Genomic DNA, 21,603 nt, shown 5'->3' on the forward strand with positions numbered 1-21,603 from the left:
GAAGTTCTACAAAAACAGAGTCTGATGGTGTGAGCAACAAGATCGGAGTGTCTGTTTTCCAGGCAGCAACTTGCTCAGATGATGATAAATCACAACTTCTTTTTAAAAAAGTGGTTGTTAATAAAGCCAGGAGAAGTGCATTTAGTTTGCTACTATGTGGGAGCAGTGGTTAGTTGGGAGGAAAATGTGCTCTTGGGTTTCCAGGGTTAACAAACGGTCATGGGTGAAATGGCAGGGATACAGAGGTCAGGGGTGATGAAGCTGCTTGCAAAAAGATTTTGTGCGTCTCTTTTTTTTTCTTACTGCTTGAAACAAAGGGATCCTCATCATCTGACAGCATTACAAAGATTTTCCCCTCCAGCATAAACTTGTAAACTGGGAAAACTGAAAACAGTGCACTTCATGTCAAACAAATCCAGCTTGTAGACTCAGTCCATGTACCATCTCTGCATGGATGTGGGACAATGCACATGTAGTGCTTTACATCGAACAGCATGAATGAAACTGAATAAACAAAAGCCTCTTTTGGGTTTAAAATCAATAGAAAATGAACCAAAATGAAATATAACACGCCCTGTGTTAACCTACAGTGACTCACAGAAGTGTACACACCAATGTTAAAACAGCAGGTTTTTGTGATTACCGCCAATGTGAAATACAATTTTTCAGATATTTTTCCATCTTTAATGCAGAGGTATGTCTCATTCAGTTCAACTAAAAATGTACAAATCATTTAGGAGAGTAAATAAAGAAACGATTTGATTACATAAGTTTTCACACCCTTAAATTTAAAATGTCATTTTAGCTGCCTCTCATGTTCCAACCTTTAAATCGTTTAGGTGGATCTGCTAAAGTAGAAATAAAGCTAATCTGGATCAGTTAAATTCATTTGGAATAAAGCCATGGTTTATGGTGATGTAATAATGGCTCCCAATAATCTTTTATATACACCATAACAGAATAAAGAATGTAATCAATAACTTGAGCAATTATGGAACAACATGAATATCAAAATTGGATTGGACCCTAAAAAGGATTGTAAGAAAAGATAAGAATTGGTTGGGGAGGCTGCCAAGCGGCCTACAGCATCATTGAAGGAGCTGCAGTAATATTTCTGCCAATTTCTGGTTGTGTTATGGAGATGGGCTGTTTAAAATAAAAGAGTTTTCTGAAGATGGCCTCATAATCTGAGAGATTTAATGTATTTTTCCAAAATAAAGTCTGCATGTAGGACACTTTTAGGCTCCAACCAAAGAGTGAATGTTGAAATTTAATCAAATTATGCTTCATTGAAGTATTAGTTCAGGGACGTATACGTCCAGATTTCACTTTTTCCTTATTCTAGAAGGTTTGTTTGTTTTTTTTAGTTGAATTGTGGAGGAATAATTTCATTTTGAGTGTGGGAAAACATGTTAAATTGATTTGTAACATTATTTTTTAAATCACAAAAACCTGACATTTCCACAAAGCTGTGAACAGTTTTAAGAGCCACTGTATGCATATTGGTTAGCATTAAAGATTTTTCAAAAGCCCTAAAACACAGATATATGTTTTTGCAAGTGTCTCTTCCTCTGCTGATGGTCGTGTTTGGAGTTGTAAAGAGAAAAACATTGCCTTGTATCCCGTAAAGCATACGTCGCTTCCAGTTCTGTTTTGCTTTCTTTCTGTCTAGCTTGTATTTTTTTTTCACTGCTCTTAAGTAAAGTTAGCTTAAATTTGAGCTCACATATTACTTTATGCATTGTTCCACACACTGACATGCTGAAGCAGCATTGTAGGTTTGTGCTAACGCAGACATGTGACACTCTGCGCCTCATCCCTCTAGTTCAGGATTGTACATTTCATCATAGATTACCTTTCTCTCAAAAGCTCCACCATACCAAAAACAAATCTACAAGTAATTCAGATATTCACAATACTGCTTGTACCATGCTTGTCATGAAATTTCCAATTATAGATAGCCTATAAAACATGTTAAATGTAGCTAAATAATGATTTCGATGTTTCATCATGAGTTGTCCATTTGAGTCGTCAGGTGCTTGATGCAAGGACCTTTTTCTGCGTGGTCTAACTCTTTCAGCTTCGTCTGTGTGACCCCAAACTTAAACCAGATAAAATTATGGCCAATGCAGTCTTGAAATATCAAAGGCACTCTTCCTTAATCCTCCAAATGATAGTACAAATTGAGTTCTTAACACACTTTTTTGTCTTTTTGAAAGAAATTTGAGGCCTGTCATCACTTTCAGTTTAGTAGTCAAGCCAAATACATGATTTTTTTTTTGTTCTTTTAAACCCTGTGTGAACATGTCATCTTTTAGAAAGATCAGGATAAGTGCATTTCCAGGGTAGTAAAAAGAGGGTCAAGTAAAAAGACTGTTCACTTTCCATGTTACAAAACAAAGCTGTACATGATATGTGTTACAGAATGTACGCAGCATGGATGTATCTTTCTTCTCTTTTTTTCTTTTTAAAAAATAAAAAGAAAATAACTGAATGAGAGAAAAACAGCAACACATTTACTCAACAACTAACCAACCAGGGACAAATTCTTTTCTTTTTTTCTTTTCTTTTTTGATTAGCAAAAAACATACTATGCATGCTGACTAATTCTTAAAAATGGGGGGAAAAAGAAAACTCAATAAAAGGAAATAGTACACAACATGTAAATTATTGCACAAGAGAAAGGCTCGAAGTTTTGCGTCAATGCAAGAGTATTGCCCCGATACAGATCATGCATTCGATGGGTAATGGAAACAAGGTGTGCTGGTGCAGAGCACATGGTCTTAGGCTTCCACCAGGTTGGTGAAAGGGGAGTGTTGGGATTGGGGCAAATCTACAAGGGGGCTAGGAATAAACACTTGACTGTTGGCAACCCAGTTGCAAAGGAAAAGGTCTCATTGTTCTGCCTTCTACTCTGACTTTATTTCGGTACTCAAGGGACGGTCACTGTGCCATTTTTTCATGTGTTTCTCCAAGGTGCTGTAAACACTGAAGGGCATTTGACAAATTTCACACTTGTACACATCTTTGCCCACCTGACCATGGGTCTTCATGTGGCGAGTAAGTTTGGAGCTCTGGGCACACGCGTAATTGCACAGCTCACACTTGTAGGGTCTCTCTCCTGTGTGGCTGCGCCGGTGTACTGTCAGGTTACTGCAGTTCTTGAAAACCTTTCCACAGAACTCACAAGTGTCACTCCTGCGTCCATCCTTGGAACTGGGTCTTCCAGGACCCCCAAGGTGTGGCGTGCTGCCCCCGCTGCCTGTCCCACTGCGACCTGACATTCCCCCATCCAGTTCTCCTGGAGGGGTCGAGAAACGCAGGCTGCCATTCTCTGAAGAGTGCTCAGATGATGATGCAAAAGGCGATTGTCTGGAATCCCCAAAGTTGAGAAAGGGGTCCTTGAGTTGTCGAGAGGCAGCATAGCCAGCCAACCATTGGGAGTAGACGTTTTCTGTATTAGGGATTGTGGGGGTAGGCAGGTCAAATTCTTTCTCCAGTTTAATACGTTTTGAGAAGGGACTAAGTGGACTGGGGCTACCCAGAAGCAGTTTCTTTGAGAGGCCAATTGAAGAAGATTCATGAGGAGACACTCCTCGTCCATTTACTGCAGAAACAGTGCCTTCCTCTACACGTTCTGTTTCCAAGACAGAGTCTCCATCGCACATGTCCCGACTGTGGTGATGGTCTCTGCTGAGATGGTGGTGCAGGTGGTTCTCCTGGGCCATGGCGTTGCGTTTGTGTGCGTTGAGGGCTTCACTGAAATGCTGCATGCTGGCGGCCAGACCCATTCCCTGCATGACCTCTGGCAGTGAGCGAGGGATAGACGTCTCATCAGCCACTCCACCCAGTCGACTTCCAATACTGCTGCTGTTTTCATGCTGCCGTGCTGCTTCCAGGCTCAGTCCAAAGTGATAGCTGTTGTTTCGCTTGGGAGGCCTCTCCCCATTCTGTACTTCCTCCTCTTCCCCCTCCTCTTCCTCCTCCTCTTCCTCTTCCTCCTCCTCTTCTTCTTCTTCTTCCTCCTCCTCTTCCTCTTCTTCCTCCTCTCCATTTTCTCGTAACATGCGATTATTTTCACTTTTCAGCTTGGCCACCACTGATTTAAGTGCATTGCTAGCACTACCTATATGCTCACTAGTGCCAGGCTCTGGGGATGAGGCGATTGATAGACCATCTTCCGACTTGCCCGTGTTTGGCGAGGATGATTTGTGCATGTGCGTCTTCATATGTCGTTTCAGTTTGCTTGCTTGTGTGCATGCATGATCACACAAGTGACATTTGTACGGTTTCTCTCCTGTGTGACTGCGCCGATGCACTATTAAATTACTCTGGAACTTAAAGGCTTTGCCACAAAACTCACAACACTTTGATTTCAACTGGGTGTTGGAGGAAGAGGGTGGTCCTGCTGTAGGGAGAGGGGTTGGAGGAGTGGTTTGTGAGCCCACAGGCGACTGCATCGAGCCTTGTAGTGGTGGTGGAGTAGCAAGATATGGAGGTTTGCTGCCCCCTGCTCCCCCTGCACCTCCGTTTCCCCCTGTCTGGAATGGCTGCAGTAAGCGCTGCATGGGGCTTGGCCGGCTGGGTGATAGCGGGGGAGTAGACCCTGAGGTGTTGCCTGCCAGTTCCCGTAGACGCCTTGAGAAGTCCATTGTCGGAGGTGGGTCTAGAGGCAGAGGAGGATTAAGGCGCAGCACCCTGTCAAAGGCACTCGGGTGGTGGGCTGCCAGCGCCAGCTCCTCTGGGCTCAGGTGGTGGGGATCCAGATGGTTTCGCGGAGGGGGGCTGAAGAGAGGAGGTGTTGGGGGGAAACGCTGATGATGGCCTCCAGGAACACCAGATCCAATGGCACCTCCTGCTCCAACGCTGTCCCTTCCCCCTGAGCCCGAGCCAGGGATGCGGAGGAGGTTGAAAGGACTTGCATCAGGTGGCAAATGGAGGCCATGAAGGGGAGGCTGAGAAGGGCAGTCAGCACCACCACCGAGGGAAGAAGGCCCGCCCATGCGTGGGGTGAGGGGACTGCCATGTTCACTTTCCAGGTAAATTCGAAAGCCATGGGAGTTCTGAGCATGCTGCAGCAAGAACCAGGCGCTGCCGTATGACTGCTTACACGTTGTGCAGGTATACGTGGTTGGCTCCTCCTTACCTGTGTGAACAGAAAGGAAATGAACTTACTGACATGTTGGCTATTTGTTGGACACTGCTATGTGAAAGAAGAATGGTCAGAATTTCTTTTAACACTTTAATGTAGAAAAATGCAGGACCTAAGGCCTAAACGTTACAGCGTTTAAAAGGGGTTGCCACATGGTGTTGAGGGCTTTGCAAACACAACAGCAGCTCTTATTGAGGTCATGCCCCACATGAGTAGCATGTGAGAAGTACTGTGTGTATCTCTTTTTCTCCCAGACTGCTTTGGGACATAATTTCTCCCTTTAGACGGACTGAGAGTCCTCCATTGTCAGCAGGAGAACAAAGATGCAGGCTATCCCTGTGGACCGTTACTTCTTACTGATCTACCAAAACAGACTCGTTGGTGATTTCACACACATAAAAACACACGCACACACACCCAGGAGACATACTGAAGAAAAAAAACCCTCTTAAGTCCTTTAAGTTAGTGGGTTTTTAGTTTTTACTAACCATTTTTAGTAGTATAAAATCATAACATCTCCATGAAATATGTGCAATACTTTATAGTTAATCTTGGAAGATGCTAATATATGCACCAACTGAAATCCATACTACATATGCCTTTAATCCAAAAAATATAGTGACTCATCCAAATAGGTAACTTTGACTGCTGAAGGAAGCTAAAACTGTAGGAGTGTGAAAACTTTCAGGCTCCCGACTGAAGAGGAACTCTGACGCTCTCTGTCTGCCTCAGAGCTTTTTTTTCTCCCTCATCGAGCCATGCACAATCACTTTGAGAAGATGATGAGAGGAACATTTAAAACAATAATTGCTTTTGTAGGGGCATCGGGAACGATGACCTGTGGTGTGACCCGCAACGCGTGTCTAATCTCATTAGTGGACGGAATAGACGGCCATCAGTTCGTTTACGAGATTAGATGACAAACGAACCCCCCGTCGCTGCTGTTCAGAGGCGACTTTTGCTAACACGAAATGAAAAAGCACATCAAAAGCAAAAAGGAGACAATTTTACCAAAGTCTGGGAAAAGATCTTATTAAAATACCAGTCCAGTTTGTTTCTACAAAGAAAAGAATCACTATGGAATCACTGCTTTATCCATTGGGTCCTTTTTGAAATGCACACCAAAGAAAATGAAAATGATTCATCATAAAGCTTTTTTGTGTGAGTACAAACACTCAATATTTATAACACTATGTAAATGTTCATAATTGTAAAATTATCAATAGATACTCATTACATTCTGAAAGATGGATTCTAACCCATGAAAGGTGGTATACAGTAAATAAAAATAGTTTAAGTCCATGTGAAATATTTTACACTTAAAAATTAGTTGAAACCCAGGAGAGGAGAGGTTTTATTTCTCTCTGCTCTTCTCACACTTCTCTTTTTCCACTGCTACTACTTCGAGAGATCTTTATAATTGTGACACATAAGAATTTAAATTGACAAAACCTTTTATTTGGTCATGGACAGTGGTTGTAAATTTATAATTTGAGTTGAATACAAAAAACTAATTTGTTCATAGTTTAACATTAAAACCAACAAGTTAATGACAAACCATTTTTTTCTTTAGGCATTCTACCAAGAGAAACATTAATTTGAGGACCAGAATAGAATTTTAAAAAAAATTCTAGTAATTCTACTACTTAAAATCACATACAAGCTAATGTAAACCCAAATTTAATTTCTCCTGCTAGCATTGAATACTGCTAGCATTTTACTATGCTTTAAATTATGAAATGTTTATTACAAAAATGGCATTCTATTTAAAGTTTGTCAATAGTTGCTTGGTAAGGATTTGGTCAGAGCAAATCAGGTAAGATGCTTTGGACTTTATCTGCTTCATGAGTGGCTTAACCCAGGACTGCAACAGTTATAGCCCAGTCCTAGATACGCCTGAAGCCCTCACAGAAGCTGCAGTCCATGCCTTATACATAAATGCCCCTCAGACTCTTGAACAGACTTCGTAATTCTCTCCAGAAATGATCACCTTTCATTTTGTACCACTTTTCTCCTTTCACTAAACTTTCATTTATATCTTTGGATACAACAGACAGCTGGCTTCTTTAGTAATGATCTGTTGGGTTGTGGTGTACTGTTCTTGCTCAGTTAAGTCCCCATGATATTTTAGGCAGAGGAATTAAATAATATTTATTGGTCTCATGTAACACAGTGAACCCTCGCTATAACAAGCTTTACCTTTTGCGGCCTCGCTGTTTCACGGCTTTTTTAGTGCAAGTATTTTTTTACAGCGTATGAACGCAAATTGTGTTCTCTTTGGCTATCAATAAATCCACTCCGTTCCTCGTCTCTGTCCAGTACAGAATGTGTTTGGCTTGGCAAATTTACGTTTGTGAATGTCTTCCAAAACAAAACCTACAATGTCGACAAAACGTTCTGCACCGACAGAGGAACCTGAAGACGTGTCAAAAATGCAGAGGAAGATGCTACTTATCTCAGAAACAGCTAAACTTCTGGACATTTATAGAAAAAAGAGCACCAACGAGTTCTATTTTTATTTCTTAAACAAATGCTTGGACCTAAAAACAGGTTTTGATCTTTGGTTTCGTTCTATAGTTCTGTATAACGATATCTATATGGGTTCAGTAAATCTTTATAAACTGGGTTTCACCTTTCAAACTGGTCTGAAATAAATTTAGCTTTCAATTGTTTTCTAGTTTATTGAGTGACCAAAACTGATACCATTCATGAGATATAAACCATAACTTCACATCTCTGTTTCTGAAACAAATGTTCGACCACGACTGTGCAACTCATGAGCTCAACTCAGAGCTCAGAACTGAATCTGTGCTGACTGAAGCTGTAAGGTTAATGGATGTTGGAGTAGGCGACCGCTCCACTCTATCTCCCTGTAATATACTCCCATCAGCCACTTCATTAGGCAAACTCTTCACCACTCCAAGGTAGAAAAAAATGAAGTGAGAACGCAAAAGATGAAGACAGATGGAGTCAAAGAAAGGCAAAGACAGAAGTGAGACGGTGGTAATTCCTCTGGATTAAGTTCAATAAAGGTGACAAATACCTCTAACAACTCCAAAGTTTGAGCCTGGCTGAAAAGATGGAGATGGCAAAAAAAAAGGAGGGGTATATAATAGCATCCGGTTCTTTACCTGGGGTAAATGTCAGAGCTTTGGAGGCACTAGTGAGACTCTAGAGAACACACGCAAGCACTGTTTCAGAAATGTCCTAACACTCAATACCTGCCATGCTACAGTGACAAGCACAGGCATTAAGCCCTATTAAGCCAAGGGCATTGCCTGGACACTTATGTGGTGCTAGATGGAGGAGGAAGCCAGTAAGGCAGCCTGGCTCAGGTTTCAGAGCTCCTCTGTGTGTGTGTATGCGTGGGTGTGTGTGCAGCAGGATCCCCTGGCTCCTTCAATCCCACTCTGAAGGAAATGTAGCACTTTGGCTGTCCGAATGGCGGAAATAAAGCTTGTGCACCACACTGAGGACACAGAGTACACACCTCGCAAAATAGATTTATTACGGCCATGCATCTTCACCAAGAAATTATAGCAAAATTATGGATTCATTCAATTATAGATTCAAATTACCTTTCAAATATGCCACCTTAGCAGTAGCAACAATAAAGTTAACAGAGCTAATAGAATTACACTATAAATAGTCAATAAAATAAAAGTAGGCTCTTAAAATGTAATGTACATTTAGTTTTACTTGTTCAATTAGTGACTACACGTGTCCCTGTAAATCCAGGAGAATCCTGTTTAGATATTTTATATGAAAACACATTTACATTGTTGTTTTTTTTTCTTTTTAAATGAATTTACCTTGGAACGTCAGCCTGAATAACTGTCTGTTCCTCAGCCAGTCATTCTGTTCTATAAATTAGCTGGATTGCCACCATTATTCCTCTCCAACCAGCTGGGAGACAGAAACCAATGCCAGGTCTTGGCTACCACAGGACAGTCCTGCAACTATTGCATTGGCCTTTCCACCATCTCAGTTCAGTTTCTTTCTCTGTAGAAATGTTCTTTTCTCTCCTCTGTTTTAATATTCCTACTTATTGTCTTGTGTGGATTTTCACCATGCAGCAATGCAATATCTCTACCACGGGTTAAGGTGAAAAAGTACCTTATTGCAATCAATTAAATTTCCATCTAAGCTCCTGGTTTTCAGGAAAAACAGATATGAGCCGATTCCTGATGTTAATATATGTCAAGATTTTAAAAAGCTACAAATCAAGACTGCTAACTTTTTCCATCGAATGTTCCTTGCAAAGTCCTTAAACAAAGATAAAAAGAACCTGCAACCAGGGTGTTCAGGAGATGTACTGTAAAGGAGGGCTGCCCTTCCCCAACTTGTTGCTGTGCACTTCCATTCAGCTACAGTTTTTTGACTGCTAGTGTATATTGCAAATATTGTTCATCGGAGAGGCCTTGTGTGAAAACTAAACAGATGCCACTCATCACTCTTATTAAGCCAACACTGTTCTATAACTATATATAACAGTGTTCTATATAGTTTAAACTTTTCTGCATTTTTAATTATGTCTACCCTTCAAAATCAAAATAAATGTTAGAGATAACTGTTCTGTAATTTGAAATAATCAATGTTTATTTTTTAAAAGCAATTAGATTATGTTGTGAATTTCTTGTATTACTTACAAAGTTTTTATACCATGAAACAAACAAAAGACTATCCGTAAATTCTTGCAGATACATTGCAGACAAAAGGTTTGGAGGCAGTTCCAACACAGGCCAGACATTCCTGTTTCTGTTCAGAGTTTTACGGGATTTTTTGGAACTACAGCATGTTCAGACTTTCCTTGTATTGGCATTACTATTGTCCTCAGTTTGCCCTTAGGCATACATTCATGTTAGCAGACCATTTCTGAATGAACAAGTCACTGATAGAAAAGAAAAGCTTAGCTGTACAGTCAAAACTTGAGTACAAAAGCAGAAAATAACTCAAGGTTATTTTGTCTGAGATCATTCTTATTAAGATAATCATGTTTGTTTTGAAGGATTGTTAGGATTTTATTTAGCTCACATCTTAATGCAAAATGAAAACATTTTATTCAAAGAAACACTGTTATCATTGCTGACAACTCCTTTGTAATATTTATTTAAATTTATGTTGTATTCTTTGGTGCTGACTGTAAAACAAAATGACTGACAATCAATTATTATAGCAAATGAAAGAAACACTAAAATACAAAATGATATAAAAGTTTTAGTTCAGATGCTCCTATTAAAAAAACAAAAATTGATGCTAGCACATGTATTTATACAAAAAGTGGAGAGTTACAACTAATTTAGTGTGCAAGTGTAAACTATTCACTATTTGTATTATATAAACTATAATTTCCTATAATTTCAAACAGTTAACGAATGAAATAAACAAATACATTAAAAAATTAATAAGTAAATATACATGCCTCTCCTTACTGCATTAACAACATACTTCTCTAAGAGAACTACTGTGCAAAAGAAAACTATTTTGTTATAAAACCTTGGCCAAAAGTTTAAAGTTACAAACCTTCAGCATTACTTTATATTTTAACCCAGCATTCCTGAGTCCTCCTGCCATCATGAACCATTAAAGTACAATGTTTATTGTCTTTCCACAGTGTTATTGCTCTCCTAAAGCACACGACTGGTGTCATGAGGACAGTTTCATCCATAATCAAAACTATTTTTATGTCTTGAGATATGTGTTATTTCTACTAGCTTTATCAATTAAATGCATGCATCTTTGTAGAAAATGACTTGAAATCAAGATAAAATGTCAGAAAATAGCTATTATAAAATCTGGGATGAAAACTTGACTTTCTACAGTGATAAAAGAGAATGTAGAGTTAAATCTCCCACTATGAAAAGTTGTTTTGCAGTCCAGAGGAAATTGATCGGCACAGTCCTCCTCATTCAATTATTTTCCCTCTATGTTCAAGCATTCCTCCTAACTGGACAGCAAACAATTGGAATGCAAACAGTGGCAGCTGGTGTGCTGTCCGCTCGCCGAGGAGAGCGACGCCATCAAATAACAACACGAGAGAAAATGCTAAAAAAGAAAAATAAAAGCCACCAGTGCTCCGCTTGGAGGGAAATCAGCCTCTATTACTGGCCAGATCAAAGCAACTTCCTCAAACACAGCCATTTTAAGAAAAAATATGACAGCGTTGATGCAAAGAATACTGGAAAGTGGTAGACAATAACTACCAAATAACACTGAAAATGACTGAGGAGAAAAGTCTGAATTCCTCAGTTTGCAGTCAGAAGGATTGGGCTTCTGTTCAGCTGCTTTCGTTTGAGCACAACGATGAACCTGATCGCGCCTAAATGACATTCGACTTAAGTCTATATCAAAATAATGACACACATATGGTCGGAATTTGACCACATTGGGCATTTTGTAACTAGATTTCACAACTGGGTTCTACTGAAAAGAGCTGGAGATTAAATTTGTAATAAATTAGTTATATTTATACGTTAATTGAAGTGAGTCATTTCATGTACTTTTAAAAATGCCGTGAAATGTTTCAGAACTTTTTCTGTCTCTTATCAGACATCATCTTAAACTTTCCTTTCAGCTTGTGGCTCTGCTGCTATTGTCCATCTGAGAACGATAAGGTCTTTAAATGCCAGAGTGATATGTTTATCTCTTTTTTGTTGGACACTTGCAGGAATGATTCGACAACAACAGCAAGGAATGTATATAAGCCTCAAACCTTAAACCAGAAGTATAAAAATGAAAACATGATTTAGACCAGGATACATCTGTGCAATCATAAAGAATTATGAAAACTGTCAAAAGAACATCTTGATGTAGTTTAAAAAAAACCACAAGACCAATATTTTGTTCCTGCAATCGAACAAAAAGAAATAAAATGCATTTTTATCTTCAAAAGAACGCGGTTCAGTCAGCGGTGGATTTGTCAGATTTATAGACTTTTAATCAACAGGAACATCAACAATACTGTCACCACAGAAAACCCCCAAGCTGAACTTCAATCGGCTTCAAAAAACTTTTGAAAAATGAGTGTCCAGGAAGAAAAGAACTTTGAGCGCATTTGGATTACCAAAGACAACAATGAATTATCGACTTGCTCTCTGATTACATGCTGTGTTCGAGCGCAGAGGTGCGTTTGGACGTGTGTGTCTGCGTGGTGCTGCTAAACAGCCATGCAGTCCGGGCTGATGAGCAAGAATATCAATACAGTCTGTCTCTGCATGTGTGTGTGTGTGTGTGTGATATATCAATACCTTCTGTGTCTGTGTTTTGAACCCCTGCTGCGTTACAGACTGTGCTATTTGCAACTCTCTTACCAATCTACTTATGAGTGTGTGCACGTCTGTTGGCCAAAAAATAATGTGACAATCTCTTCTTGTTCCATTTCTTTGTAGCTCTCATAAACACACAACCTCTCATACAAACAGTTCCGTCTTTTTTTTTTTAAGTTTGTCCAAATGAAACAACTCGGCCCCTTAAACTATAGACGTAGTCAAATAGTGTAGTGTGTGTGTGAACGTACATGTGTGTTTATTTGGGGGACCGGTAGTCATGATGGCAGGGACAGCATTCACTTAACCCCAAACCGCCATAGTGAAATTACAGAGCGTCCAAATTACACCACTTATGTGAACATAGAAAGAGGGAGAGTAGACTTGGTCCTGACACACACACACACACACGCACACACGCACACACACACAATGCATGTGAGCGTGGTGACTCAGCTAGAGAACTGGCATTAAACCACAAATCGACAAACTTTATTTCACCTCATTTTTATTGCGAATTACTGATCTTAAACACTGTTTAAGGAGTCGGGTTGTTTTGCTGTAACTACTGCTGCAAAACTCACAATGACATCTGTTCATCACACTGTGTCTGATTCAACTGTTCACTAGATCTGCACATTAAAACTCCTTCAGCCCATCCTGATCATCATATCAACAGCAGAAGGGTCTTATTGTGAATGTAATGGCATTTTGCTATTAATGAGGAAGTTTTTATTGCAGCCCCTAAATATGCTTTCAGGACTGTTTGATGAGTTCTTTCAAAGGAAGCATTCTGGGTGCCTGAAATGATAAACATCAACTACAGACAGACATCATTTTAATTAGAAATAAGTGCAGTTTTACAATTCAATAAGTTCTGCTTTGAGAGATTGTCACTTATAGGAAATGGAAACGATAAGCTTTTGACAAGAATAACTTGCAAGAACTTTAAAGAGTTGTCCACGAACAATGCTAATGTTAGCATTTGCTTCAGAGCTAAAAGATTATCCGGGTTTATTTTAATAAGTTTACACTGGATTTAATCAACTCTAGTTTAAAATCGAATGCATTTACACTGATCAAAGGTTTTTAAAACATAGCTTGAGATTGTTTGTGGTTACTGTGGCTCTGAATTAGCCAAGCATGTAATATCATAGCGCTTTGGAAAAAATTAAGAGACCACTGCACTGAACTCCATTGAAAACGTTATGGTTATTCCACCAAATATTAATTTCTGAACTCTTCCTGAGTTAAAACATAACTATTGTTGTTTCTAAATTAATATAACCTGTTTTCTTTGCATTATTTGAGGTCTGACAGCACTGCATCTTTTTGTTTTTACCATTTTTAATTTTCTGCAAATAAATACTAAATTTTTGCTTAAAATTTTGGAGACATGTTGTCAGTAATTCATAGCCCCACCTTTTGTATGTAGATTTGTTTATTTCTTCTATTTATAGACTAGTTTCAATCTATAATCTGGAAAAAGAGGGAGCTAAAGCTTGACAAACAGACACACACTCATGCCTAATGATAATTTAAGGTCTTAATTTTGACTTTTTTTTTTTTTTTTTTTGTGTATTCTAAAAGTTTGCAGTTCCTGGAGAAATCCTACAAATGCACAGTGAAAGCAGGAAACTCCAAATAAAAAGCCATTCTGCATTCAGACAGAACAGCTAAATCAGGTTAGTGACACATCACATTTGAGACCCATCTGTTTTGAGCACTGAGTCATTGCAAGTTCAGAAGTCTGACTTGTGACAATAGGAAGCTCTCCAGCTCATCAATGTCAATTCAGCCAGACATCAAACAGAGATGTTTGAGTGTGTGCCTTTAATAAAGTCACACACTGCCTTTAATAAAGCATAAATTGTTCTAAAGGATTCCAAATTTCACTTCATGAACAAGTTTGCCAACATTACAGAGAGCTGGTTGGGGTCTCAGGCCTTACAGTTGTAAACATCAGCTATGAAACACACAAAACTACCAAGTTTAAACAAACAAAACAAAACAGAGCATTCTGTAAAACCAAAGAACTTGCAGCAGGTGTGCATTCTTTTTACCTTGACTGTATTAATGCAGTAATTTTGCTTAGTGACATATTTTTGTGATTAATAAATGGAAAATCTTATGTTTCTTTCAGTTTTGACAAAAATTACATCATTTGTGTTTTTCTGATAATGATCACATGGACAAATATTTAAATTGAAACAAGAACACATGCTGAGATTAAGTGCTACGGAAGTTTGAAGGCTGTTGATCACCATTAACACGCACACATTCATCTTTATTACTGAGTCATTAATATTACCTAACCCTAACCCTCCGTATTGCCAGTACATGCCTAACCCGAACCTAAACTCAAATTCACACCTTTGTGCTAAACCTAATCCCTAACACTAAAGCAGTACTTTGACTCTTAGGGCCTGAGCTTTGGATCCCATAAGGAGCAGGGGCTCCTTGTAGCGTGGTACTTATTGGAAAAATGGGCCTTAAATGGTGAGAAATGCTAAAACACACACACACACACACACCCGTTTCCACCCCAAGCAGAGTGGTGTTGAGTGATTTAGGGAACTACAACAGCTGCCAAGCAGGACAATTCAGTCATCAGTGTTTGTGTGCGAGTGTACGAGTCTCGCCGTGTCCACAGTGGGAGATCACTCTGAGCCAAGCAAACACCTCAGCTGGCCGGAGGCCCACACACACACACGTGCATCCACACACACATACAACATAAACACAAGGCTTTGCTTCCTCTCTTCAGCTAATCCCCGCCCCACCCAGTCGGTTCCCTCCGTCTGTTCGTCCACACTGAGTACAGGTGGCTTGTCCTCACTCTGACTCCCGATTTCTCCCCAATCACCACATCCCTCCTTCTCTCAGTCTTTACTGTCAACGCTTATCTCTTTCCCTTTTTGTCTTTACTTCAACAAAGATGAAAAAAGGAGCTTTCGACAGAGTATATCAAGACTGTCCGGATAACAACCGGGGAGAGGTGTGAGAAAACGAACAGCCCAATGGAGGCCTGAATCATTAAAGCCCCAAACCCAGCCGCCCACACACGCCCTCCTTTACGGCAACATGCGAACAAGCTGCGACTCGACTGAAGAAGCTGCGCTGTTGCCAAAAAACCCTTTATCTCGCCTGTTTTCCTGCCTTCATCTTCCCGCTGCTCTGTCCTTCTCTCTTGAGCTCCCAGGAGGGCAGCGCTCAGCATTATCTCTTTAATTGTACTCATCCGACAAGGCCAATCAATAGAGGACATATTTAACACAAGTTTATGACTATAAGCAATCAGCAACAGCAATAGCTTTTGCCTGTGGTGAAAGAAAAAAAAAGAAAGGACGAGAAAGGAAAGGAAATATAAGCCATCCTGCTTTTAACACGAACAGCCTCCCACAATCTCCCAGTCAGACTTTGGAGAGAAACGCTATAAACTGCAACGAGAACACAGGAATTCAAGACTCCTCTCTCTCTCTGGTAAGAGAAGGCTTTAACTTCAAGGGGGTCTCGGGTGGATTTCGGCGGCTCTTTAAAGCGTTCGATTTTAGCACACAGTCCACAAGAGGATTGCAGGATGGACAACGGCACTGAAGAAACGTTTGGCAGACATAATAAATAATTATATCAAGTAGTTATTTTCAGATTTGAGTGTGATAAGTCGCTCGCAGAACGAGGGGAAGAGGAGAAATAGATGCTCTTTGTGCCAATAGTATAGCAACGTGACATACTTTACACTTTATGTGTTCTCTGTTGAATCATTAGTATTTTTAAGAAAAGCCAAACTTAGTAATTTTCCACTAATAAACCTATTGCCAACCATAGTGAACATGTGTAAAATGCATTAACAAAAATTCACTTTAAGAACATAATATCACACCTTGTATTTTAGAAAAAGCATTTGATTTATATGCACAGTGGGGGATATAATATGTTAGAAAAACAGTTTTTACAAATCAGCTCCCTTTGAGTAACCCCTATGAAATAAATATTGCCAAGATATTTGGTTTACAAGTTTTTCCAAACGTCTAATTAGTAATCCATGAATTTAAGTTTCTCTGGGATATAAATCTGTTGGACCAGTCCTAATATTTAATTTGCTGCATGGACAATCACAACAATGGTAAGCAAAGAGAAAACATCTCCAAACTCACTTTTACAGACCTGCAGCAAAGAGAAACTCCCGTAGTCTCCAAGTCTCCATAACAAATAATAGATCCTATTTATGCTAACTTGTAATTTGGCAGAGATGAGATTAAAATCAAACACTTCACTTATGTTTTGCATGATTTCATTAAAACTTAGCATGCCCATGTTTAAAAATGGCGTAGGATCTTTACAGCTGTAGGCCTCTCATTGATTATAATTAAAAGTCTTTAAAAGCTGTAAGGGAATTTAAAGATTCAATTGGAAGAGTTTGCTGGAGAAAAGGATGGATTCACAATGGTTTTTTTTACACAATATGTGTGATAGTAAATTTGTCCAGTACTACATAAAGGTTCAGTCCACTCTTTTGGTTTGCTTACATTTTTCCACTGATCTGCGTCTTACAGAATCAAAAAGCTACAGGACAAAGTCCCCTTCTTCACCCTTTCACAGCCTTGTCTGCTTAACAAAAAGTGTGGGCTTGATTCATTAGAGCTGCAGTCACTACACCCTGAGAGTTTTATCGATCACCCCCCGATGCTTTCTGCAGGCTGGAGGGAGGAGAAAAAAAACGAGCTGAGGAATGAGACACTCAGAAAAACAGAGGAAAGGTGGAGAAAAGAATAAGTCAGAGAGGCAGGCTGAATATATGGTTGAGTTAATGCAAAGCGAGCAGCTGTTTACCTGCCTCTTTAAATTCATTCGAGTGTGCAAGGTGAAGAAAAGACCCCCTATTTGTTAGAGGACGAGACCCACAGCCCTCAGACACCCAACAGAAATATCCCAGTAGTTTAAGCTATTTTTGGTCTAACTCAAAACACAGTATGCCTCAAAGTTTTAAGAACGGGATGGAAATTTGTTTCGGTCAGTTGAAAGGACTACGTTTTCTTTTTTTCTTCTTCTTCTTTTTGAAGAAACATGTGTTAAAGATTACGACTGTCAAGAGTTCCTTCTTATCCTGTGATATAATATAATTTTCCTGAACTAAAGCCCCAGGAAGACATTAAGATATGTAACTTTTTTGTTTCACATTTCAGATTTATATAAGTTAGGCTTATGGAGATTTACAAACTCATTTCAAAAGGAACCCTTTAACACAATCAGACAACGAACAACTGATAAAATAAAACCTACATGAAGAGAGAAGTAACAAAATCGCTAAAGGGAGCAGATGTCTATTAAACATCTGTGCCAAAAGTGAAAGTTTTCCTTTCGCTTTTACATTACCTGTACACAGAGTACATGAATAAAATATACTTCCACTGTATTTTCATCTCCTGTTTCTATTTACTCTGTTTTCACGCCTGCTACTTACATTTACTTCAACCAGTGGAAAATAGAAAAAAATGGAAGATTGCACAACTCGTATTACTTTTGGTTATTCTTTACCCTTTTTGTTGCTGTATTTTTTAAAAAAAGTTGGTTGTTTTTTTTTTTCTTGTCCTCTTTTTCAAAACAGAGAAAAAGGCAGGAACAAAACTTTCCTAAAATTACACCACTATTCAGAAAGAAGATCCAGTATTATGTTTGGTTAGCCAAAGATCTGCATCCTCACCATCTGAAGCTAGTTCTCGGTCTGCCTCAGGGTCTCCTTCCCTGTTTAACATTCCTGTAAAATCTGTGGATGTCTTTGCCAAAGACAGACCAGTAAACTGAGAACTTTGCTTTTTGGGTTAGCTCTTACTTCACCAGACATTTACCAGATATTTATCAACTGGGCCAAAATCCATCTAACTCTCCCTCTCCTCTACACAATTATCACTCATTTACTGGAGACATTTGGTTCTACACTGCAAATCTTATCAAGTATTTCTAGTCTTAATGCACTAGGTTTAAGACAAAACTACATTAAAAGTAACTTTTTAGCTAGATAGAGGCTTATTTTAAGTAAATTATTGTTCCATTGGCAGATTATTTCATTTATCACAACACATTTTTCCATTTTGTAAGTTAACTTACCGATCAATGGTACTAGTTTGTTTTCAGCAATATTAAGGAATTATTTACTTAAATCAAGCCTCTATCTTGCTGAAAAGTTACTTTAAAGTTAATTTTGACTTATTCCAATTCTAATATGATATTTGCACTAGAAAGTAAACCAACAATACATGGTCAAATTTTGTGTTTCTGCAGTCTAGTAACATATAATGCTATTTAATCCAAAAAAATTTAAAAAAGAGCTTCCTGCAGGTTTAAGCAATTTGTCTCTGTTTATTGTAACAGCAGAGATTAAAAAGAGCAAAGGGATATTTTATCTAAAAATTTTGTTTACCAAAACAAATAAGTAAGACCACAAATCTTCCTTATTGCTGGTCCACTGTCTCCACATGAAGCCCTGTAAAATATAGCATCAGTGAGCCTGTGAGCGGTCAGCGCCCGCCTGAGCATATGGTCCAGACAACGCTTGTGAATGATAAAAGGCCTTGCGTTTGTGTGTGAAGTGGTATTCATTTCTGCATACACAAACACACTGTGATACAAGCTTGGGGCCTGGCCAACAGCAGAAGACAAAAAAGCCAGTAAATAATTGAGAAGTGTGAAAAGCAATGAAAGGGGAGGGGATTAGAGGAAAGGGGACGATGGGCGGGGCTACAACTCGCCCAGATCTTTGCTAGGTTTTCTCGTTCACAAATATCTGAACAAATGTGTTTCTGCTGATCTTGTCTGTCAGAGTGATAGTGAATCATGTTTTCCTTGTGTTTGAGAATCGACAGTTCATATATGTTTTTTTTTCGTGTGTGTGAGAGAGAGCTCTGGGTTTCATGTGTGTGAATCAGGGATAGAGAGCCCAAAGACTCTCCATTAGTGATTTGGTAAGTGGTGTGGGGGGTCTGGCATTCCCATCAGGCTCAGTATGGCCTAAGTGCTGCACCTCACAGACTCCCAAACCCAAACCAAACCTCAGCCTGGATGCAACCCACACCCCCACCCCGCCCTCCGCCCCTCTCTCCACCAACTCTTATTCCACCTAGGACGACCTAAATGTGCCTCACAATCCAACACACACGCGCACACACGCGAACACTCATGGTCCACTAATGACCAAACCCAAACAGCTCCCAAACAACTCTGAAAAGCTATTAAGAGAGGGCATTTTGATGGGGGAAGTGATTTTTTTTTTATATGCCATTAAAAGCCATGGATAAAATGGGCATTCGCGTAAATACAGCCACAGGTCGGAAGGGGGATAGCCAAACAGCGATAATTGACAAACCATACTTTCCCCTGAGGTAAACCTTGAGGAGTGTCCACACTTTGCTCTCCGTTCAGTCCATCTGATGGGTTCTTTGGTTTCCTATAACTTTATATAATATTTGTAAACTCTTTAGAAAAATTTATTTTTGTTTTTCTTTTTTCTTTTACAAACATCTTGCTGAAAATTGCAAAATCTTTTGAAAAATTTGTCAAACTGTCAGATGTATTGATATTTCATGAGATAAAAAAGCACAAAGTAGAGTAAAACTAAGATGTGGAATATAATGGAAATATCAATACCATTTCCTTTTAGAGTCAGTTCTTCGTAGAGCTGCCTTTCGCTGCAATTAAATCTGCAATATTCTGGACTCAGTGTATTTGGGCTACATCTAGAGAATTAAATTTATTCTCCATAATTTTATTTGGTTGTATGCTGGGATTGTAATGCTGCTGGAAGTAGAACCATAACTTGGCTTCAAGTTTCAGGGTCCAAAGTTTACACCATGAAGGCAAAAATGGTCAATTTGTAAGTATTTACCTGCTACAAACGTTCAAATACTTCAATTAGAATGCAAAATTTATTTTATACTGAATCTTTTTGTTTTTGCCATCTTTACGAGAAGATAGAGAAAATGTTTCACATTTGCATTTTTGTGGTTCATTTAAAATAACATGTTGAACAAAAGGAAAATATTTAGTTTATCAAACTTTTTGTCTTTTAATTTTTAAGTTAAGTGCTGACTGGTCAAATTTGTACCATTCTTGCAAACGCCCAGAGACCAAAATGGGCCACGAACTCCACTTAGACGCCACTCCTGTTAAAAGTTTCTTCCTATCAAACTCAATGTATTCAGGATGATGTCCAGAGTTGGTTTTCCTACACATGTAGGCAAAAAAAGTTTCATTTTATTCTCATCCAAATTGACCACCCAGTTAATCTGAGGTTAAATTACGCAAATCTGAATTATATTTATTAATTAGATCAGATTCTTTTTTTTTTTAAAAACTTTGCTTTGAGAATTATATTAAGGAAATTTACAGTATTTAACTTTATCCTGATTTGACACATTTCCTAAAACTAATAATAATGTTTCCCCCCAAAGCTAATTGAGACCTAATAAACTGTGTTTCTGTACAAGTTCAGATAAGGATCATGAAGTCCAGAGGAGATAGCGATCTGATGCAGAAGCTTCTGTAGAAAAAAAATTTTGCTTCCAGCATAAACAGGGAAAATTCCTGAAAAATGTCAAGCACTGGGAAACTCATCAGCTCAGGTTAGAACGCGATTTAGACCTGCGTGCTAAGTGACGCCACTTTTTCCTAGAAGGAAATAACCGCCATACCTGTTCATTACTATAACCCTGCCTTCTCTTTTTCTTTTTCTTTTTTCCACTTTTTTTTGTTTGTTTTTATTACTGTTGTCCCCCACCACCTCCCTTTGGAACAGAGGAGGGAGGGAAAGACAAAACATAAAGTCATCACGGAGGAAAAACACCTACATGCACACACATGCAGTAGCCTGCCTAATTCAGTCTAATTCAGCTTTACCAGCCCGTCACTCAGCTCTTCAGCTGGATTTCCAGAGCCTCGTGATGAAACAAAGAGAAAGAGCGCAAGCAAAAAAAAAAAAGTAGGAGAAATTCAGGTACGCTCGGGGCTTGACACACAACACACACACACACACACCTCACATTTACTGCAGGGTATCTTTCCCCTCCTCATTAGCTTTTAATAACCCACAAGGCCATCATTTTCATAACAGCTGTTAGGCAATCTTTAGAGAAACACTTTCTGGTGAGAAGGTCAGTCTGCCATTAGAAAAACCTGCCGCCGTCTCCTGCT

At 39.1% G+C, this 21,603-nt stretch overlaps 1 protein-coding gene across 2 annotated transcripts in view; it reads right to left on the reverse strand.

Moving 5' to 3' along the window:
- Nucleotides 1-299: 299 nt before the first annotated feature.
- bcl11aa (BAF chromatin remodeling complex subunit BCL11A a) overlaps nucleotides 300-21,603 on the reverse strand; it is a 51,090-nt gene continuing 29,786 nt past the window's right edge. For both annotated transcript variants that reach the window (XM_044135677.1, XM_044135676.1), the window contains exon 3: nucleotides 300-5,146. In XM_044135677.1, coding sequence (XP_043991612.1) covers nucleotides 2,910-5,146 — 2,237 coding nt within the window. In that variant the 3' untranslated portion in view covers nucleotides 300-2,909. The remainder of the gene's footprint in view (nucleotides 5,147-21,603) is intronic.

The sequence above is a fragment of the Gambusia affinis genome, linkage group LG13 (assembly GCF_019740435.1).
Source record: "Gambusia affinis linkage group LG13, SWU_Gaff_1.0, whole genome shotgun sequence".
NCBI lineage: Eukaryota > Metazoa > Chordata > Actinopteri > Cyprinodontiformes > Poeciliidae > Gambusia > Gambusia affinis.